This window comes from Anabas testudineus, chromosome 5, assembly GCF_900324465.2.
Source record: "Anabas testudineus chromosome 5, fAnaTes1.2, whole genome shotgun sequence".
In the NCBI taxonomy this organism is placed as follows: Eukaryota; Metazoa; Chordata; class Actinopteri; order Anabantiformes; family Anabantidae; genus Anabas; species Anabas testudineus.
Window position 1 is genome coordinate 22133537 of NC_046614.1, and position 22406 is coordinate 22155942.

General features: G+C 41.9%; 1 protein-coding gene across 2 annotated transcripts; it reads right to left on the reverse strand.

Moving 5' to 3' along the window:
- Positions 1 to 3684: 3684 nt before the first annotated feature.
- On the reverse strand, positions 3685 to 21610 carry LOC113154306 (protein TASOR-like). Of its 2 annotated transcripts, none has more exons than XM_026348414.1 (28): positions 21337 to 21610; positions 18949 to 19094; positions 18403 to 18495; positions 17989 to 18061; positions 17692 to 17783; positions 16987 to 17118; positions 16578 to 16708; positions 16092 to 16123; positions 15819 to 15924; positions 15280 to 15383; positions 14999 to 15102; positions 14699 to 14771; positions 14461 to 14535; positions 14009 to 14205; positions 13578 to 13856; positions 13261 to 13447; positions 12558 to 12686; positions 12127 to 12281; positions 11592 to 11778; positions 10587 to 11090; positions 8571 to 9862; positions 8305 to 8427; positions 7302 to 7461; positions 6941 to 7049; positions 6235 to 6413; positions 5970 to 6119; positions 4653 to 5463; positions 3685 to 4342 (listed from the first exon to the last, which is right to left on the reverse strand). In XM_026348414.1, the coding sequence occupies exons 1-28, from the start codon at positions 21599 to 21601 to the stop codon at positions 3808 to 3810; spliced, it is 6423 nt and encodes a 2140-aa protein (XP_026204199.1). In that variant the 5' UTR covers positions 21602 to 21610; the 3' UTR covers positions 3685 to 3807. The 2 variants fall into 2 exon arrangements, with proteins under 2 accessions (XP_026204199.1, XP_026204201.1); XM_026348416.1 differs by having other exon boundaries at positions 4653 to 5394; positions 21337 to 21601.
- Between the last annotated feature and the right edge of the window lie 796 nt (positions 21611 to 22406).

The following is a 22406-nucleotide window of genomic DNA, read 5'->3' on the forward strand; positions in this document are numbered from 1 at the left end:
CAACTGGAAGGGCGAGGGTGATGGGAGGCGGACTGGGCTTGAGGAGACGGGGGGGGCTCCTCCTTGGGGTCAGTTGGTTGTGGTGATGCTTGTTGCCGTGGCGAGGGTGCTGGACACGAGGATCCTGAGGGATTGTTTCTGTCTCTTTGGGTGTATCGCTCCGAACCCACAGACCTGGTTAGACAAGTTCAGACTTGAACATCAACTTTAAAAAACTCAGGTCTTTGTCGACTGTCACAAGACTTTCCCTGGAGCCATCGGCTTTGGTGCTTAGTTTTAGCCGTTCATTGTGTGTTTAGAGAGCGGTCACATGTTGTGTGGAGAAGAAAATGTAAACATCTGTTCATACAGTTTTTTTTTGGTACAGAAACAGTCTTGACTCCATGATGATGGTTTTACAACCTATTGATTAGTTTACTGTCGACTTCAGTAGTGCTGCAGATGTAATGGTTTTCCTACTATAATGATTTGTTGCATACAAACTAGCAGAGCAGTTGGTAACAGTAAAGTAGTTTCCTTTGTTGGCTTTGTCATATTTTGGATCCAATTCTGAAACTACAAGTCAGAAGAGCTACAGCATAAAGGTCCATCATAAAAAATAAATGGAATCTATAGTATTTCTGCAGAGCCCCCCCAGAATCACCTATAATATGACCTCTTTAACTCTGTTCAGACTTGATGTTTGGGAAATGTGTCAGCAACAGTTTCATCCAGTGAACATCCAGTTACATTAATAGAACCGCACAGATAAAAACACATCCCACCAGTTTAAAACCTGGAGATGAATGTGGACAAAACTCAACATCAGCACTTGACTGAGCTTTTAAACATCTCGTATTTTCTATAAACCTGATTCATCGTTTCTACCTCGCGGCTCCTTTTCAAACTAACTACTGCTCATGTTTTCTCCAGCTCATGAACTGAATGTAAATGGATGAGCAACATGTTTTTTATGTCAGGGTTGTATTTTAAAATTCACTTTTTAATGCACTTTCTTAAAGAATGACACCGTACCAAACAGGTATTACGTTTAGTTTGTTTCCTTCTTGAAGATTAGAAAGTATCACACTGGAAGCAGAAGCAGTCGACCTATTTAAATGAATTAAAATATTATGTTTTGTTTCTTCAGCTTCCTGCTGGTCGAGGGGCTTGTTTCCTTTTATGTTTGTGTGATTTTTTTCAGTTTCAATGTGTTTTTAATTTATTTTAACTGTAATAAATAAACTGTACTGAATTTCATCCAGTTGATGTTGAAACACTTCTTGTTTAATGTTTGTTTATTATAGCTTAGATTTGTATTTCTTTGTTTTATTCAACATTTCAATGAAATGATACGAAATCTGCATTTATCAGACTAAAATTCTCTGATGTTCAACATAACTTCTCATCTCATCTTTGTGGTAATTTTTCATATGAAGTATTAACTGACCTGGTTGAAGGGTTTAGAAAACCATCTTCTGTCTTCAGGTGTTTTCAGACACAGCAGCTGGAAAACGTCGCTCTGGAGAGAAGCCTCAGGACGCGACGTCAGAGAAGTGGGAGAAGACGGATGGATGAAGCCGATTCGGGTCACTTCCTGTTTTAGGGTCATAGGGTTGTAAAACATAAAAAACAAAACTGAATTTGATGCTGTTTGTGAAAATGATCACTAAAAAGTGTTGTTACCTTAACTACCTACCTGAAGAACAAAAACAGCAGTCAGTAAAGGTGAAGCTGATTTTAACCACCTAGTGACTGTAGGTTAATCCAGAAAAGATGCATCAGCATTTTTATAAGAATCTAAGGCTGTAAAAAGTAATTAGTAACTTTTGTGGAACAAAAGTACATCGTTTTCCTCTGATCTGTAGTTTACTTGAGTAGAAGTACCTCAAAACTGTACTTCACAGAGAGGAAACAGACAAATAGAAGCTGATTTGGAAAATGTCATTTTGCTAAAATTATTTTTAGTGGACCTCTGAGAAGATAATAAACATTTTAAATTATTTTTTTTATCTCGTGTGGACAGTTTGCAAGATATGAACATCTGAAATATCTTTCAGGACTGTTGAAGCTTGGCGTATTTTTGATGCAGACTGAAGACGAGAGTTGTGAACTGAACTCCAACTTGCAAACTATGTTAACACTAAATTCGAATCGGCCGTTATATGATAAACGTTTCATGCCCACTGTGAGCTGCTTGTACCATGACCTCGTTACTGTTGAGGTCTAGGGTGCAGGTCAGTGGAAAAATCTCGAGTCAAATTCGCTGGTGTCGCAGGCAATTTTAATACAAATCATGTAAAAAACAAACAAAACAAAAACAATATAAAAAGATTTTTAAGTTAAAACCAGTCTTTTACACTTTCTACATACAACAACAACTGAACAAACAGCTCCAGGACAACAAACCAAACATTCAGTACAAAGGTACATAGAACTATTTTACAAGACATAAGTGTCCTCTGGAAGACGTGTGAGGCAGTCTGACCCTTTTATTCATTTACAGTTTTAAAGTTCTCACATCTCCTTAGCTTCTAATTTCAGATCAGTGTGGATCCAAGTCTTCTCTATGATGCAAAGAGGACCAGATAAGCAGCTCAGGTCTCCTCACGGTAGAAAAACGTCCTCAAAGTGCTGGACACGCCTTCAGTCAGAAACCGCTGAGGTGGTGGTGCATTCAAGAAAGTGAGGAACTCAGATTCAGCTAGAGGCTGATAACATTTTAGTCACAGAAACAAAAAAGGTTTAACAAAAAGTCAGCTGGACCTGATAAGACCTCCGAACACTCGTTTAGACAGAACCAGCAGATTTGAAAAGCTCTTTCAAAAGCGGACTTACGTACATGACGGGTATTAGTCTGAGTTAGAAGTGATTAAACTTTGGAAAGAGACTGAATCTCTCACAGACTAGTCCAAACTGTGAGGTATGGCCTTTTCTCCAGTGTTTTATGTGTTACTCAGTACTAACACACCAACAGGTGGAGGTCATAAAGAGCAGAGTGTGAGCAGGTTCACAGTCTGCACACTACTACAAAAGTTACCATCTATTCACATAGATGATCAGAAATCAGAAACTTCTGAGGCTTTCAGAGGTGAAAACAAGTTATATGGCTCGGCCCTGATCCAGTCCTGGATGATTATTATCCTGGACACTTCAGTCACAGAGACATTTATATGATCGACTAAAGAGAAATGTTGACAATACAGAGACATCACGGGAGAATAAATGATGTTTATTCTCCTTCATTAAAAAGGTGGGAAAACACATCAACATCTGGTGATGCAAAGTAAATAAAAAACATCATCTACTAGTCGCTTCTAGAGCCATAAATTATTAATCGCTTGAAACCTTGGAGTGTTTGGATTTTATATCATTTGTAATTAAATTAGCAGAAGACATTTTTTGTCAAAGTGTCAAAGTAAATCATGTTCTCCTCTCTCTCTCTCTCTCTCTCTCTCCCTCTCTCTGACAGTATTTCTACTGGAACTATCAAAAGCAAAAATGTCAATAACAAAAGCAACAAAACTGCTCTGAACATTTCATCATTTTTCATTTAACCAATTTAACAAACCCGCGTGACTGAGGGAGATAATGATCCAGGACGGTTGTGGTTCAGGTTTAGACAACACCCTGAGTTTGGGAGCTGCATGCAGACTGTTCTCACTTCCTGCTTTCTTCAGAGCGTCGTTGGTTATTTGAGATCTAGGTGCAGTCAGACTCTGGACGCCCTGGTTAGTAATTAGTTTGGTAATTAATCTTTAACAGGTGTGTGGAGGTTACTGGAGCAGGTTACCTGGGCTGGTCAGCTGATGTACATAAACTTGCTCTCTACATCCCGTTAAAGCCCCCTCCTCGTTGCCCCCCTCTGTACCTGCTGTTTCCCTGACCTGCAGGGTTGTGGTAGCCCCCCATCAGACTGGCACCTGTGCCAGCTTGTGGGAAGCCCCAGACCAAAGTGGCAGCACCTGGAGGGCCCAGTCCCCCTGTCCAGACAGGCGTGGGGCCCAGGATGCTCCTTATTCCTCCCAGGGTAGTCAGGGGCCCCAGCATGTGGCCCGAGGAGAAGGGCTGGCTGGGGAGTCGAGCCAGATGTGGGGGCTGCAGGATGCCGACGCCCCACTGCTGCTGCGGTGGATGCTGAGGATGTGAAAGTCTCGGCGGGAGATGCTGATGCTGGTTGTTGATGTGCTGCACGTGTTGTTGTTGTTGAGCCTGTTGCAGTCGGGGCAGAGCACGATTTGGGTTGTCATCCTGATCTGTTACCGTGGTGATGCAACCAGTGAGCGTGGTGCTGCTGGCTGTGCTGTTTCCAGGTGGTGCTCCCTCTGGTTTCTTAGGCTGTTCCTGACCTGAATGTGTGTCTCTGAGGAGAAAACACACACGTTTATCATCTGGTTGACTTCTTTTTCTGATCAGACAGTTTCTGACAGACTTATCAATCCAAACGCTCTTGTAAAGCTGCATTTGTTCAGATAAAGACTTGTTTTGTATGACTGACACCTTTGATCCTGAGCTACCTGCTGAAGATGCAGACACACTCTACCTGCACCAACCACATACAGAATATTAATGCTCACTAAGTTCAGAGTTTGTTTCAGAGTGAAAGGGAAACACGTCCGCCCACGAGCCTTTTAACTAAACTGAAGACAAACAACATAGCTTACTTTACCAACCTTGATCTGTCGCCCCCTATAGGACAGGTGGAGGTACTGGAGGCGGCTGCACCATGATTTACAGTGTTGGGAAATGCTGGTTCTCCATGTGGATCTACTTTCTCTGTTCCGTCGCTGGTTGAGTCTGGTTGGTTACTTGGTCCAGTCACTACAGCTGTGTTCTGATTGGAAAAAGGAGGAGATGTCTCCCTAATGCTGGTGCCAGAGCTTCCTCTCAACAACCCCACCACTTTTACAGGCGTACCACCTCTCTGATCTCCAGTCTCTGCTCCTCCCCCTCCTGCTTTCCTCTGTCTCTGAGTAGGAGGCGTCACTCTGTCCTCCCTTCTCTCCTGGTCCCCTAGTTCTGGCTGAAGCGCTGAGTGAATCAGCTCCAGAGTGGCTGCCACTGCTTTCCTGCCAGGAGTGAGCTGGGCTGACTCATTGGGACCTCCCTGAACTAAAGGGGGCGTGACGAGACCACTACCCACCCCAACAGAATTTGAAAGTAGATTTTGAAGGAGGGGGTTGATGCTACAATCCACTTGGGAGTCTAACAGCTGTTTCTGCTCTTTCTGCGCCTGACGCTCAGCCCGGAACTGTGAGATGGCCTGTCGCAGCACTTCGTAGTCTGTGTTTGAATGTTGTGACGACTCCTTACAAGAGTCGTCTGGGACAAGCTGGTCAGAGAGATGGGGGAGAGAGGGGAGTCTGGAGCCAGGCTGTTGAGGCTGGTCGCAGGAGGACAGGGGATGGATGTGTTCTGGGAAGATAGAAGGAGAGCGTTCAGAGCCCGACACAGAGTCACTGTGACTCAGCTGCCTGCCGAGACCTGAGAACAGAGGAGAGCAGTCATTAAACAACAAGAGAGAAACCACAGACATGGAGACAGTAACAGAGGCACAAGGATTTGACAAGAAAGAAAAATATGTGGAATAAAGTGGCAGTCACAGTAACTTTGAGGAAATATAATTCAAAGACCACAAGAATTATATGAAAGATGACGGCTAGCCCCCACGCCTTTCAAACCTGCTAGTTTAACACACATCAGAGGAAAGCTTGATTCCTTTACTGTTAAACAACGGTGCTGATTCCCAGCTTATATTAACGTGCAATCCTGTGACGGTCAAAGTTAGGATTCAGGTGTAGTGGCAGCTAGAGGGGCAAAGTCAATGCAACAACACGACAAGTGGCTCTACTGTGAGTTTATGATTCTGTACCATCACTGAGCCAGAGAAAGCTTCCACTATTTAAATGGGTAAGGCTATTTTTGTTTGGGTGAGCTAAGAGCTCCTCAAATTGCTAGAGATGTTCAGACAAATGTCTTTCTCAACTGACCTTTGGGTGCCAGAAGGTCGTCCATGATTGGCTGCTTGTCCTTGATGTCATGGTAACCAACCAGTCTGGTGAAGTCGTGCAGAATTTCTTCAATCCCAGCCACAATGAAGCCGCTATCGGAATAGGCAGCGAGCTTCTCGAACCGTTGCTCTGATTAAAAGAAACAACAGTTCATGTGATCAATTAAGTTTAGCAGCTAATTAGGTGATGATTGAGTCCATGGTAGCGATCAGCAACCTGGACTCTACGTACTGCTGACACATACCAGTCAGGAACAGTGTGTGACGGTACTGTGTGTATCGGCCCTGGAGCTCAATCAGACAGTTCAGGTCAGGCGAGTGCTGGTTCATCATGTCGCAGTGATGATATGGGAGGAACTCAACTATCTGCCGCTTCTGATAGGCTGACAGTACATCCAGTAGGTTGGCTGCATCTCTCCTGAACCTAACATCCAAACAAACATACACAGGCACATTAAAAGATCTTCCTGTCTGTACTTCAGAGCTCACTCTGTCAGTACTTCCAGGCAAAGTATGAATCCATCTGATCTGGACTCAAGCTGCAGGATGTTGTAGCATCTTAAGTAACAAGTGGCACAGGTGTCGTTTCTGTATTAAAAACAAGGAGTGATTACACTTTTATGCCTCTGCACAACGATAACCAGAGCTAAAATTACTGAAAGTACAACAGAAACTAAAACAATCTCCCATTTATGGCAAATATTACATACATACTGTCGGGAATTTTAACATAAAAATGACGAGGGTCTGAAGGAGAAGGCTGTTGCTGACAAAGGCTATATCGTAGAAGAAGCTAATACACTTATATATTGATACGATATGTATCGAGAGAACAATCTATCAAAAACAAAGTAGACTTCTAAGGATTAGAAATAAAAGTAGGGCTGTAACTTATAAGGTATTAAACATATTATCATGTAGGGTATAACACACTGCAGACAGCATCAGTACCTGGCTTGTTCTTTTAATTTCTTGTGGGTTTTGCAGTGGACCTTCCACTTCCAAACACTCTCTGGAGAACTATGCTGATCCAGGAACATCAGCAGTGCACCTAGTCGATCTGCAGGGTGACATCTCATTAGTCAGCACACAGTTAAATCCGCAATCAGTCAGGCACTGGTCTCATTTACAACAAGACTAATGCAAATATTCCCAAAACATTTCTAGCTCATGCAAATATTTATTTAATTTTATTTCCTGAAAATAGGTTTCTCAATATTTCTCTTGTAGGACTTGTGTAAGTGTAAAAAGTTCTATTACAATGGTTTAAAAACAAGTCTTTGGTTCCTCTGGATGCAAATTTCTGGCATACCATGAGTGATGAAGTCTGGACTGAGGACTAACTCATCCGAGATGATACAGCCTCCAGATACAAAGAGCTCGATGTAGCTGTTGTTCCTGATGTCGTCCAGGGTATCGATTCCCACAAACACCACAGAGGGGTGTCGCTTCAGAGACACCAAGCCTGGGATCTGAAGGATTTGCACACGAACACGTAAACAAATCTCGCACATTAGTCACAAGTTGCCTATTTAAATAAATGCATCTGCAATAGATGCTAATGAGAAAAAAAATAGTATTAAGCATTAGCAATAATAAATAGTTCCACATTTGACTGTGGTTACTTAAATTTAATTTAAAAATACAGATATAATTCTGCAGTGCCAGCAGATTTCATGCCCTGGTGAATAAACTGCTTCGTTCACAATAACAGTATTTTAAGACATGGGACGTGTTTGATCTGAGGGATTCTCTCCAGGGACAGTGGTGCTGCTCACAGGAGGTGTTTTGCACAAAACAGCTTTATCAGCTAGGGGGAGACACCTCTTCAATGTTGGTAGTGCTCTCATTTTCTACCACACTTACTACAGACTATACTGGGCTGATCTGCACATATACAGAGATGACTGGTTAATGCCCGTCCCGAGGGGCTCACGTCAATTAGTCTAAACATCTGGCAGGGTCTCACCTCCACCCACTGTGAGACAGTTGGCGCCACCTCTAATGTTACATGGTTTGTGACGGTGAAAGCTATCTGGCACCGACAGTTGCAGACAACTGTAACTTCGGCAAATAGAAGTAATGACACAACAGGTAGTGAAGACCAACTCAGCAGCACAAAGAAGAGATGCTATAAAAAAGACACTGTCAGCTCTCATCCACAGTAAAGTCAGATTAGGGCTGACAAACACTGAACAACATGGGATGTCAGAGTAGTTAACCTGCATAGATCACAGTATGAACAAACAAATACTAAAGACTGGTAGTCAAGACACAGAGGAACAGAACTAGTTCTTCAACTTATCAAGAAGCACCTTGTGAATGTGTCCCGCTATGTCTTTGTTCTTAATGATGACCAGCAGTCTGTTTTCAGAGTTTTCTTGGTTCAAAAAAGCCACAGGATCCTGCTCGGTGTTCCCCTGCTTCAACAGGTGTTGCTACAAAATAAAAGCACACACACACACAAATACAAAATGTTGCATGTGGATGAAATGGGCATTGAGGCCTGTAATACTAATACTACTATTAATAATAATGTGAATAATAATAATTATTATTATTATTATGCCCATGATGTTACTTTGACATCTTGATAGAACTGGTCCTCTGGCTCTGTGTGGTGGAGGTAGAACAGCAGAGAGTTTCTCTTGACGTCTTTGATGATCTCCACCAGGTTGCTGAACACTTCTGGCTGCAGCTGACTGATCAGGGAGCTCAGGTCTGTAGGTGGGGGAGCGTGGCCTAAGCCAGTCCCAGAAACAGACACAGAGACCGAGCTGGAGACCGGCTCTGCTAAGTGCTTAGAAGTGACACCAAATCCCAGCAAAGTCCTGTCACAGTTTGACGCTGCAGTAATGCTCCCAGTTTCTACACCAGTCCTGATGGTGCTGTTGTCCTGTGTTTGTCTGACATTCTGAGTCACTGTCCTATTGATCTCTAAAGTGTGGCTTTGCTGTGGTTGCCACTGAGACTGCAGGGACTTGATATGAGGCGGATGGGGTTGGGCAGTGCTGCAGGCGGAACCTGATACAGAGGTAGGAACAGATAAAGTGGCGTGAGAAGTTGGGGGATTCCTGCTGTTTGTAGCATCAGGAGACTGACTCCCCGAAGCGCTGACATCTGCAGTCGTGAGTTCACTGCTCGCAGAAACCTCGTCTTCGTCTGTTGTAGCATTACCTGCTCGAATACCGGCCACAAAAGCACTAACAGTGCTCGCCAACGTGGCATCGGCTTCAGTCTGGCTGGTGTCAGCATTGCGACTCGGCCATCTCTCAAACTCTGTTAGCATGCTGTTAATGCTGGTCTTTAGTGAGTGAACGTAGTCCTGGACCGGAGGACAGGGGTTGTAGAAAGACACATACTGTGAAAACTGTGATATTGAGTTGTGTGGATGCACGTGTTGAAGTTCAGTGGTTTCTGTGTTTGAGGTGGAGTGTGGGGACTGTGGGAAGCTGTAATGAACACTCTGCTCCTGCAGAAGGAGTTGTATCTCTGAAGAGAAGTCGTCTAGATGTTTGTCCACGATGCTGTCTATATCTCTGACAGAAAAAGCAGGAGGAGAGGATACAGATGAAGGAAACACAGATTCACCTGCCAGCTCCTTTGCTTGTCCCTTTTGTTCCTTTTCACTGGCTACCTTGTGTATCGTGGCTACCACCTGCTTCCTATTTTGATTAACATCTTTTGAATCTTCACTTGGTTTTAACTTCCGCAAAAGTTCTCTGTGTACATCCTTCACCAACCCTGGTTCACCCAAAGCATTCTCCTTCCCTCGTTCAGGGTCTGGTGGTGAGGGGCACGTCTTCCTCTCTGGAGCTGCAGGAACACATGGCTCTTCATTCTTCTGAGGTTTCCCTTTTCTGTCCATGGACACTGCAGCAGGACACAGACCAAGTCAGACAGGGGAAATACACTGCACGTCCAAAACGAAAAAAAGTCACCACCTCGATTTAACTAAGTGAGCTGACTACCTGAATATACTGAATGACCAGGTTATTCAATCAATTGATTTTTATTCCCTGATGACACGGACATGAATATGTCCAAGATGACAATGTCAGGATTCATGGAGCTCCATTTGTCAACTGTGGTTCAGGGAGCACAACACCTCACTTTCACACATAGATTGGCCACTACAGAGTCCATAAGTGTTACACATTACAGAAGCTTATTAAATCGATGCCACTGAGAATGCATTCTGTAATCAAAGCTAAAGGCAGTTCAACGTAATGTTAGAGCGGACGGACAGCGTATTATCTTACGAAACTGACTAAAGACATAAAAAGTCTCAACTTCTGCATTATTTTTAAAATTTTCATATTCAGATGCAACATGTGGCAAATTAAGTGAGCTTAATTTAAATACTCAGATTATTAAAGTTCTTCATTTAGAGGCCAAAAATCACAGACCTTCAAGCTTCAAGTCTACTTTCTGTGAGCTGCTGGTTTTAATAAACAATGACAGGGAATACATTTTGCCTGACTTTCACATTAAGAGTTGGAAATAGTAAAATGGTCAATATCTAAACTGTACAGCCTGAAACTTGAAACAAACACACCAATTAGATCTAAAATCAACTCAGGCTGGCAGAGGTTACCTGAGAACTCCCTGGAGACTGTGGGAGCTAACCGCTCCTCGTTAGCACCACTGTGGTCCTTGTTAAGTGCGTTGAGCTCATTAGGCTTCGGGGACTGGCAATGGGAAGGGGAAGGGGGAGACGGGCATTGGGAAGGAGAAGTTGGAGGACTGGGCTGTGGAGATGGGCACTGGGAGGGAGAGGTCTGAGGACTGGAACCCGGGGACAGGCACCGAGATGGTGAAGCTGGGAGACTGGGCTCTGGAGATGGGCATTGGGAGGGTGAAGGGGAAGGGCTGGGGTCAGGTGATGGGCATTGTGAGGGGGAGGGAGGAGGGCTAGGCTCAGGGGATGGGCACTGGAAGGGAGAGGGGGAGGGAGGCGGACTGGGCTGAGGAGACGGGGTGGGGCTCCTCCTGGGGGTTTCAGTTGTTGTGGTGATGCTTGTTGCCGTGGCGAGGTGCTGGAAACGAGGATCCTGAGGGATGTTTCTGTCTCTGTGGGTGTATCGCTCCGAACACAGACCTGTAGACAGAGTTCAGACTTGAACATCAACTTTAATTTTTCATGACTGAAGTTTCAGCATCATTGCATTTTCTCTTTCAGCTGTTGCATCATATTGTATAATTCCTTGTGGGATCAAGGACAGGAAATAAAGGCTTGGTGTCTTACTTATCTGCTAAGTACCATAATGCAATTTGTGATCCTGTGTCCTGATGTAAAGGATGATGTTCATCCTTAAACTGTGTGAAACATACTATTGTGTATCTGCTCTGTTTACTTGCTTTCTTACTTCACAGATCCTCCTCTCTGTGTTTTATTCAGACTACCATTCAAACAATACAGTAAAACATCATATCTGAATTCACCTTGAATGATAAAGTAGAATAGAGTGTGTACAGTATTTATGCACAGGACAGATGCAGACTAGTGTTGATGTCTCTGTCAGATTGTTCACATAAAATACCTCAATAATAATGGATATGTTCTGCCTTTGTTATGTACATGCTGACTGGACAGACAGACCTGTTATAGGGATGAGGACCCATGGGATCTGCCACTCTTCTTCCCCCTCCTCTTCGTATCCTCCTGTTCTCCTCCCCGGTCCTGCTCTTCCTCCTCCACCCCGTACTGCTCCATGGTGATTTGTCTCACCGCTGTGGGAGCTGGGACTGAATCCCTCTAAACTACTCATGCTGCCTGCTGTTTGTTCCTAAACACACACAAGGCCACACACTTCGTGAACCAAGAGCAAGTTTTTTACATAAACAATTTGTGAGTATAAGAAAAAAAAAAGGAACTGAAGTGGAGATCAAGATTAAATCTATTTTTATAACAACATGTAATGATAATCAGCACTGTCAACTCTAGATGTTGACTGTATATGATTTCAAAATGGATTCTTTGCATCTCCTTAGTCTCAGTAACAAGTTGAAGCCATATAGATTCTTCACATATTTTTTAATACCTTTTTACACAGGATGACTTGGGATTTTGACCACCAGCACTCAAACAAGAAGCAAATTAAAATGTCGTCCAAACACAAATATTCGTCCGTTACCTCCAACTCCTCCTGCTTTCTTAAGTCGATGTCACAGTTAGTGGGCAGGCCCAGTTTGGTGGCCAGCTTATCAAACGGAGACATCTCCCTCTGTCCATCTTCTTGTCCCTCACTCGGGCTCTGACTGGCTGTTCCACGGGCAGCCTGGCTAAGGCCTGTGAGAACAATAGTAACACTTGACTTCAAATATTTGTTTGGCATCAAAATGAAGCACTTATTTTAGTAGTAGTAGTAGTAATAATAATAATAATAATAATAATAATAATAATAATAATAATAATAATAATAATAATAATAGATATATTATTAATTCCCAGTGGACAGGCAGCTATATTTAAGAGCCAAGAGTTCAGGGTCTTGTGCAGGGGCAAGGAACTGGGAGTCAACTGCTTAATCAGCTGATCCACAGCTGCCCCCTCTCAGCCAGTCACCTGTCAGCAGGCTGAGGAGTCTGGCAGCTAGATCGGATCCATCTTCACTCAGATCAATGTCCTTCAAACCCACTGAGCCAATCAAAGATGCAAGAGAGTCGGAAGGGGCAGAGACCTGGCTTCCTTCAACTAAAAATAAAAAGCAGAAGTAAAACATATCAGTAAACAGCACACCAATCATATAAGATGCACAATAGCTTTGACAGTGTAAAAGAAAATGTTGATGTTTTTAGATTTAATGACCCAGAGGAAAATCTAATTCACAAAAAGTTTAGACAAAATAAATAAATACATTTTATGAAATAAGTCAGAAAATTAGCAACATGCATGATCAATCAATGTAGAATAATATTCACTAATTATATAATATAATATTATAATTGTATGAATCCACATGATTTGTTCTTTAAGCTGTTAATTTTTTTTCTAATTGTCCTTGATGTTATCACAACTCTTCACCAATTTCTATGGCAACAGGCTATGTGAGATGACATCTTTTCCTCCAGATGCTCCTGTTCTGTCTTAAATTTAGCTGTGACAACTGCTGTGGAGAAGGAACTAAGAATACAGTTTCAGTAATGTTTTGAGTCATTTTTATGCAAAGACCATATGATCCCTAATTTAACTTTCAGCTTGAGTCATTTATTAAAAGTTATTCTGACATAAAAATTTTCTGTTTTAAGACAAATTCATGTCTTCTCACCTGGAATCTTGTCATGTCTTCCAGGTTCTTGTGATGCCTTCAGGTATTTCAGAGTCCTCTCTGCCGTCTCCTGTTCCAGCCTCCTCTTCCTCCCTGGTGTCTTAAGCCATCCATCTCCTTCTTCCCTCCTCACCTCATTTTCTGCATTCCTCTTACACGTCAAAACAAGGTCTATCAGCTGCTGCATCTAAACAAAATAACACATATGTGATTTCACTATGGAGAACTTAATATTCACATATAATTTGACAGAAGCCTTTAACCACAACTTTATGCTTTGAAGTGGTAGTCATAGTGATACAGATGTCAGCTTTCACCTTTTGAGTGTTGGTCTGTCCTTCTTTACTGTTGCTGGTCACGTCCTTCCCTGTTGCCTCTCTCTGGCCTCTGAGCCTCATCTCCTGTAGCTCCTCAGAGCTGCAATGCGCCTCCATCACCTGCCTGGCACGAGCCACTGACAACAGGTAAAGGGTCGGGCTGTATAGATAGGAGCGCAGGTAGCCGTCCATGTTCACCTTGTGGTGTCGAGGGGCAAGAAACATCTTTCCTCCCTCATCCAGCTTGGAGTCGTACTCACTCATGGGGTATTGACGAACCTTGTGGGTAAATACAGACACATGTGCTTTAATGTTGTGAAGAATGACAACACCTGACTTGACTTCTGCCATGCACAAAGTCGAGTCCAAAAATCGAGGTGTTTTATGCCAGATGATTGAATTTTTACTGCTTAGAGGGATTTTCATTGTACCTTTCCATCATTCAGGCCACTGAGGTATTCCCGCACCTGAAGCTCCACACCAGCAGACAGCTCAGGAGGGGGGTTGGCGCGGGCCTTAACCAGGGCGTGATGCAGTGCTGGAATAAACTGTTCCAGCTGCGGCATTACTGTGGCACTAGACATTGACACCCGAGAGGCATCATGGGAACGGGAGGCACAACTTGATGCTACAGGAAGAAACAGGGAAACAACATGAAATGCACTAACATACATGTACATGTTTTAACTTCTATAGCTAATTCACTTTTGCTCGTTAAAGCTGCATTAATAAATACATTTTTATTAACATTTGTAAAAACGCTGTAGTACACTAGTAACAAACCGATGGAAAATCGTCACCAACTCTGCAGCTTTATGGAGCCTCAATTAGCTCAGTGACATCACCCATGCACTTCACCCCACCCGTGCCCTGTGTTACTCACAATATTTGGCCACATCTCTGGTGTCTGGAAAGACGAACAAGGCCTGAAGACACCTCTTCCAGTTCTCTCCTCTTTCTGGAAACACAAGGGAACATGATATCTTTATATATAAATGAATAACTCTCTACACTGGCATTGATATAAACTGTTATTAGTGTGTCAGAATCTTCTATGTTGTGCTGTTATTTTTCAGTCTCATCAATCTTAACCATATAATTTCCCAGTACACCAGTCATACCAGTGGGTGTGGCCATCTGAACACTGGAGAGTAGAAAGAGAAATCCTCTCTCCGTAAGCCGAGTTACCAGAACCTGGAGAGAGAACAAAGATAAGCCATGTAACAGTTCTTGACTCATTTCCCTTTGGTTGTTCCTTCTTTTATCATCTTCCTTTAGCTTCTGCTTCCACAAACATTTAACACTTATCCTGGCTGCTCTACAATAATTTTCCAATTGGTTACAACTATCACAGGGGATTCTGCTAACTATCTGCTCTGTAATTTAAAATAACTTAACTTACAAAATTAAACCAAACCCACCACTCTCGTTATCTCCAGTTCATGCAGCAGCCTCGTCACGCTGGTCGTTGACCGATTTCTGTCAATCACCTCCAGGAGACTGCAGCAATAACCGTTCGTCACAACTACACACACACACACACACACACACAATAACAGAGTAAATTAATTAATTACTTAAAAAAACAAAAAAAGACAACAACAGCAAAAAAAACAACTAAGCACAATAAAATATCAGCCTTTAGACCCACATCAGCTGCACCCGTTAGTGTCCTAACAGTGTGAAGAAAATTTGACTTCACCTTCTTGGCTGCTGTCGTAGAGGTTGTAGGACAACAGTTCAGAGGGAACGAGTTTGGTCACCTGGTCAAGCTTCATCAGACAACCAATTTCCAACTTCTCTGGTCTGAAGGAGAAACAAATAGAGCATTTTTAAAATCTTAAGGTGCTTTTGTTTAACTCAGGATAAATATATCCTGTATTAAAATATATCCAGAATACACATGTAATTTATGATCATGACTGTAAGCTCTCAACTACAGAAGATGCTGTATGTCCAAGGATCTCCCTGAAAATCTAAAACCAGACAGATAAGTGGTTTTAACAGCAAAATCAAGCTGAATATATAAAGTTAAAAATAGCCAGATGGGTTTGACACTTTCTGCAGCTTCTTCACAGTGAAATCCTCCCACATATATAATATATAATGTTTTCTCCGTGCTTCGTAGTTTTGAGAAGAATGTGACTTAATATTGTTTTCTCAGTCTGAAATATAGCAAACAGAAAAGGTTTGGAGTTACTGGAAACTTTGCTGAAACAGAAAAATCAGTTTAGAACTCACAGTCTGTGGGGCAGGAAGGGAGGAGAGAAGGAGCGAAGGGAGATCTGGAATAGGACCCGGTCGCCTTTAACCAAATCTCCAGTCCACACTGTGTACTGAGCGCGCTCTGAGAGAGCAAAACAACATGAGGAGAAACACAAAGATGACAGGTTCTCATCAGTCACATTCAGAGTAAGAAGGAAAGAGAATATATGAATTATGTCCAATATCTTACTTTAATAAAACAGACTTGACATTTAAAGTTTTAAACAGAAAACAGGGACCAGTGCTCACCTTTACTCCCCTCTGCTGATTGACTGTTCAACCTGTCCATCAAACACAGCAGAAAGAAAAACTTTCAACTTGTGGATTTAATTCAACAATACGACTAGAAATGCGAGGAATCTATTATTTAAGTGTATTGTTTTAAAAGACTGTTAGAACTTTATTAATAAAAAAGGCACGTGTTGACACCTCTATGACTTCAAGATATGACATAGTGATCACAACATTTTTACTGTTTAACTAAAGTAAGATAGTGACCACTATCTTACTTTCAATCTACTTTCTGGAGAAATACATAGAAACTAATAAACACTTCTCAGTGACTTCCTTATTGCCCTGGTGAGTCTACTGCTCTGACATCACTTTATTTAGTTTAGACTAGAAGCTTCTGGCTATTTTTAAATGCAATGATTCATGTTCTATGTCTGGATGTGACCAAAGAGGATTCATTAAAGTGACACACAGTTGAATTGTGGAGTTTCCAGATCTCCATACCTGATGGGAGCCAGGGGTTTGATGGGAAGTGGAGAGTCTTTTCCTTTAAAGTGGAAGGAAACAACGGCGTATGGACAAACCTGGCGAGGGCGCTGCCGCAGCTCATCAAACGAATACTCATAGAAGTATTGCTGAAATAAACAACAGAACGTTAATGTTAAAATATTTTAACAAAGACGTTTTAAAGAAGGCACCACCTTCTCATCTATACAGCCTAATTTCTGTATAAAAAGGGTCATTGTTTTTATTTATTTGAGTTTTTGACTACTGATTTGGACAAGAAACTTTCCATTTATACACTTCATGTCTATCTTATCAAGGTCTGAGTCGCTGTGGACTGAACAGAATGTCACACAACTATTGCTCATAACTATTTTATAATTGCTTTACTGTGTGCATATACATTTACCTGTGTGAGCTCAAATGCTCTGTACGAGGTGAGCGAGGTGACTTTGCTGGCGTTCTTGGAGATGTGGCTGTCGAAGCGAGGCGTTGGATCTAGAAGGTTCTTCATGTTTTCATAGATGCTCTTCACTTTCCCCTGAAACCAGAAATTCACCTTACTCAACTGTCAACTGTAAACTGGGTATCTTCATTTTTAACTATAAAAATATTTGACATATTGATTCAAAGCACATGAACAGAACTGTAATCAATCAAATAAATAACTGGGGTTTCACTGTGATACAATATTTTTAAAGGTAATTAGAAACAGCTGATGACTGCAGTGAGCACAGTCTAACATTTTAAAAGGTAAATGCACCAATCAGCTACAGATATAGAAGCTGAATGTGTTGTACACTGCTGTTAGCTCACACCGCTGCTCCCAAGTAATTTTTTTCACACCGTAATTTTCTCTCGCACATGCTGGGAAATGCTGCACTTCAGTCTGTTATAAAGAAGAGCCGCGCTGCAACACCAGCAGCTGAGATGGACAAACACAGCCAAGCTCAGTAAACAGTGGGATTATGTTAAGCTTTACTATAGCTGATAAAATCCACTGAGATATAAGCAGATCGGCCCCAATAAAGTAATACTACTAACTGTAACATTACTAGTCACACCATACATGTCCTGCCTCTAACAGGTGAGTTTACAGAGGCAGATCATTTACCTTCATCACTTTGAGGATGATGATTTCCCCTGTGGCTCCAGGGGTGAAGGCGTTAACTTGCAGCAGGTCTGAGTACCTGGACAAATACACTCCTAAAGAGACACACACACACACACACCATTAAAGAAGAACTAAATTAACACCACAGATCATCAAATATTGTCATATATTGTTATATATCAAATTTTCTTTTCAGTGCGCAGAAAAAAACTCACAATAAAAAGGTGGAGAGAGTAAAAAAAACACTCATGGTTATGTTCATATGGTGTTTCTCTCACCATGTGTCTGTTTGCTTACCTTTACCGGGGTTTCCCAGCACTGTGATCCAGCTCTGACCCACAAACAGCCCCTTCTCACAGAGTGGGTGCAGCTACACCAGACAAATAATTGAGAGTCTAATTAAGTTCTGTGTCTTTTCTCCTGGAAAATACAGTGATTATACAGTAGCTACTAGATATAAACAATCTGTGGTGTTGGCTTAAGTTCCACACTTCCAGAGTACAACGCACTCTGATCTAACACACCAACACTCTTATTTCTTTAAATTACGGTAAATTAGTGATTTGATCCCATTTTCTTCAGACCTCAAAATAATTACTTCTCATAAATGTCAAAATACAAATAAAAAATACAATTCAGATACTGCCTGTATTGTTCTTGTGTCATTTTTAGATAATATAAAGCACAATGTAGAGTGAGAGGTAATCTCACCTTAACAGCATCTGCCAGCAGGAAGCAGTAGCTCTCCTCCAGCTCCTTATCAGTCCTCCCATCAGCCTTCATCTCCCTTCTCTTCTCCACAAACTAAAACAAACACACATACACACAGACAATCAATCCATGAACAAAGAAGCAGCTCAGAGGTTTACACTAAACTTGGATATTTTGTTTTCTAGGCTCTTTTTTTGCAGGCGCGTATAAACCCTGTTGTTCCCGACACACAAGTGCTTCTGATCACTTCCTGCACATCAGGGTCGCAGCTCTGTTGGTGGCAATACTTTCCAATACTTTCCAGTTTTATGTGTCTGAGTATGGAAATGGCAATGTTATTAGCTGATGTCGGATAAAAGTGATCCTATTGATATACACTAGAGATATTAAATAAAACTGTACAAAAAGACCACAGCTTCCTTCATCGAGATGTCTTCGACAAGACATCACAACCCTCTTGTAGCACCATCATCTACGTCAAACTGTCCACCAACAACAAAGTTCCCAAGGGGATAAGTAAAGTATGTAATTATTCTTATCTCTCACCTCTTTCTCCTGCAGCTCACTGTGGACGAGGCGAGGTTGGCAGTAGGTGAAGCAGCCAGCAGAGCTGGTGTCGATGTAGCTGGAGGTCAGGATGTTCAGCATGTCTTCATACTCCCTGGACTCAGAGGAGACATACTGGAACAGAGCTGAAAGAAAGTGATGATAAATGGGTCAATGCTCGTTTATATTCACTTTGTGTTATGTTATTCTATATCCACCGGTAACTCTTTGTTTGACCAGGAAGCCCGACTCTAGAGGTGGACACCTAAACATTCCATTTGTGACTGAACACTTTCCAGTAGCTTTTGAGTTCCCAGTTTTCAGGGATTTGCTCCCATTCAACCACAGGGGCACTGCTGAGGTCCACATTGATGTTGGGTTGATAAGGCCTTACTCACAGTCAGTTAGGTGGGGTCAGGACTCGGTGTAGGTCTGTTAACTTGTTCAAATCTAAAATGGGCAAAACGTGCTTATAAACCTGACTTGTGCATGAGAGTGGAATTGTCCTGTTTTAACAGTGAAGGGACAAAAGCACAAATATGGAGACACTCTATTGTCTAAAATGATACTGTCAAAGGAAAAAGGACCCAAACAAGGAAAAACAATTTAAATACACTAAACCAAGATATGGACGAATATGCTGCAAGTTAAATTTGGGTCAAAATGCTGGTAATAAACCAATAAAAAAAATTAATCAACAATCTTTATTAAAAGTAGCTTTCATATATACATTAGCTTGAGCTCATGTACAATATTTAAGGTGTTTATTTATTTATTAGGCTTTCCATGTATCAGAAATAAAAGGCCAAAAAATAATAAAAATAAACACAGCAAATCCTTTGTGCAGATTTCTGCACATTTCAGGTTAGCCTCACCCACACCCAAGCACGTTTCAGACCAGTGCAGCCTTTCTTGTGCCAAATTCTCAGGAGACTAAATAACTTGCAGCAGCTGCCTCCCTCAGGGTGGGGGAGAGGGCTCAGCTGCAGCATCAATTTATGTCAAACATTATGTTTAACATTACACATAAAATATTTGTCTTGCTCATCATACAGGACCACAATGCATAGGAGAAAATAATTAAACTAAAAGATTGACTTCACGGGTACCAACACAACAGAGCCTTAATAGAAAATGTTATAAAAGGAAAATCTTTCTAAGTGGTATATAAAATGTTTAAAGATTAAATCAAAAATCTACATTAAGGTTTGGTTTTCTTATGTATTTTAACAAACAACCTTATTGGAACAAAAAGTATCAAGAGCTGGATCCAACCTGTCAGGCATCTGACACCGTTTCCCATTTATTCAGAATTCAAGATTAACTATGAACCAGAACGGCTACCAAAACATCTCTCAGCTGGCCGACATCTCATCCAATTTGCTCCAAGAGAGATCACGATATGTTCCTCAGCAGAACCCACAACTGACATGGTTTGGGATGAGTTGGAGCACAGAGCAAAGCAAAAGCAGCCAGCGATAGTGCAAGTGCAAGTGCAAACTGCTGGCTAATGAAGCTGTCTGAGAGTATGCCAAGAATTCACAGAGCTGTCACCAAAACAAAATGTCTGAAGAATCTAAAATATGTGGCGACATAACGTCCTGTGTCATTTATACAAGTAAAGAAAATAATACAGAATGAATACACCATTACAACTGGATCAGCTTTAACACTGATGTTGATGTGTAGAATTAAGTTAAATCAGTTCAGCATCACTACAGGAGTTAGAGTAGGTTTGAGCTGTGGTTACTGTCAGAGTTATGGAGAAACATACCTGCAGGACACCTGTTTAACCAGATGTTTAACCTACTTACACTTCTGAAGAAATGTAAACAAATCAAGGCAGTTAGCTACCTCATGTTAGCTAATACTGGTTACTAACGTCAACACAAGGCTGTGATCACACCCACAGGACTCCGTGGAGATTTATACTCACTTGGAATAAAAACTATAACAACATATAAAGATAAAACACACGTCCAGTTGTAACTTTAAAGCACGTAACGTTAGCTACCTGGCTAACAGCTAGCTAGCTTGGCGTTAGCCGTTACTTGAACACAACAGTTAAAACTTGCACAAAACCTTTTCCGTATTGCATCAGTAAAAGTAAAAACATGACATAAACACGTTAATCGGTGTTAAGATGTGACCTGTTGTTATTTTAATAAACATGACTGACATTTACTTGTCTGAGAATGTGACCCGTGTTGTGTTTAAGTTGCCGTAGTTAGCTGTTCTGTTACTGATGAACTTTAGCACCACACATCTTCACAGTGACGTTAACGACTGAGGCGTAAAACTCATTAAATAATATTTAAAACTAATAAACATGTCTGGATATAACATTATATCGGCTCCGTGCAGCACACAGACCGAGGTCCATCCCACCTCTCTTCTCCTTGGTCTTCCTCGGGATATGGAACTTGAGCGGCTCCATCGGCATATGCCTGTGGTGGACCATTTGTGATGCCGAGTACCTCCTCTCCGTCCTCCCGGCAGCAGCACCCGGTCTGTCCGGGCCACTTGGAGTTTCTCTCGGTGGGTGTACCTCGATCCCCTCGCCATCTTGCAGGCTAGCGTTAGCTCCAAGCTCCGCAGCAGCAGACGCTCGCCTCGGTCGGGCTGCCTCCCTCCGAACAAGACCGTCGTTCATCGTCAGACTCTCAGCCGATCCCTCACCTCCTCCCCAGCCGTCTTCCCGTCACCGTTTCCCGGCGAGAGCCCCGCGTTGACACCGCTGTTACCTCCGGATCCCGCAGCAGCGCAGGGACTCGAACCAGCGCACGAATCGCGCCATGATTTCTGGGTGCAGAGTTCTTCTTCACTGGGATTTAGCAGCGGCTGGTGTCGCTGCGACGTGTTGCCACACTGCCATCTGCTGGAAAATACTGTCACCTACAAAAAACAAATCAATATAAATACTTAATATTATTTCTCACAGAATACTGGTTTAACCCCTGACAATAAATGTTATTTCATATAAAGGTGTCTTTTCTGCTAATTTATCAACATTACTTCTCTTACTTACCTAGAATTTATTATATGTTATAACAAAAATACCAATACATGATCACAGACGTACCTGAAAACAACAAATAAAAGCAAAATATTGTACTTTTACTCCACTGCACTAATTGAAACATCATTAGTTACTATGTACTTTATGCAGGATAAAAAATATGTATTAATAAAATACTGATGTATTTTTTATGGATTAACCTCCTGTAACTATATTAAAATCAGCCCCACCTCTATTGACTGATGTTCTTGTTCCAAAGTCTTTAGGTAACAGCACATTTTAGTCAGATTTGTTTCACCTTTGAGAACAAACCTTGACTAGATTTCTACATTTACAGTGACAAAAAAGTATGTGAACCTTCTGGAATTTCACAATTTTCTGCATTAATTTGCCATAAAATGTGATCAGATCTTCATCTAAATCAAGAGTTTTAACAAAC

Coding starts and splice junctions, on each gene's coding strand:
- LOC113154306 (XM_026348414.1), bottom strand. CDS start 21,601: ATGAACGACGGTCTTGTTCGGAGGGAGGCAGCCCGACCGAGGCGAGCG. Junction 15,384..15,818: donor CCCTTCCTGCCCCACAGACT/GTGAGTTCTAAA, acceptor TTTCTCCTTCAG/ACCAGAGAAGTTGGAAATTG. Junction 8,428..8,570: donor AGTTCTATCAAGATGTCAAA/GTAACATCATGG, acceptor TTTATTTTGTAG/CAACACCTGTTGAAGCAGGG.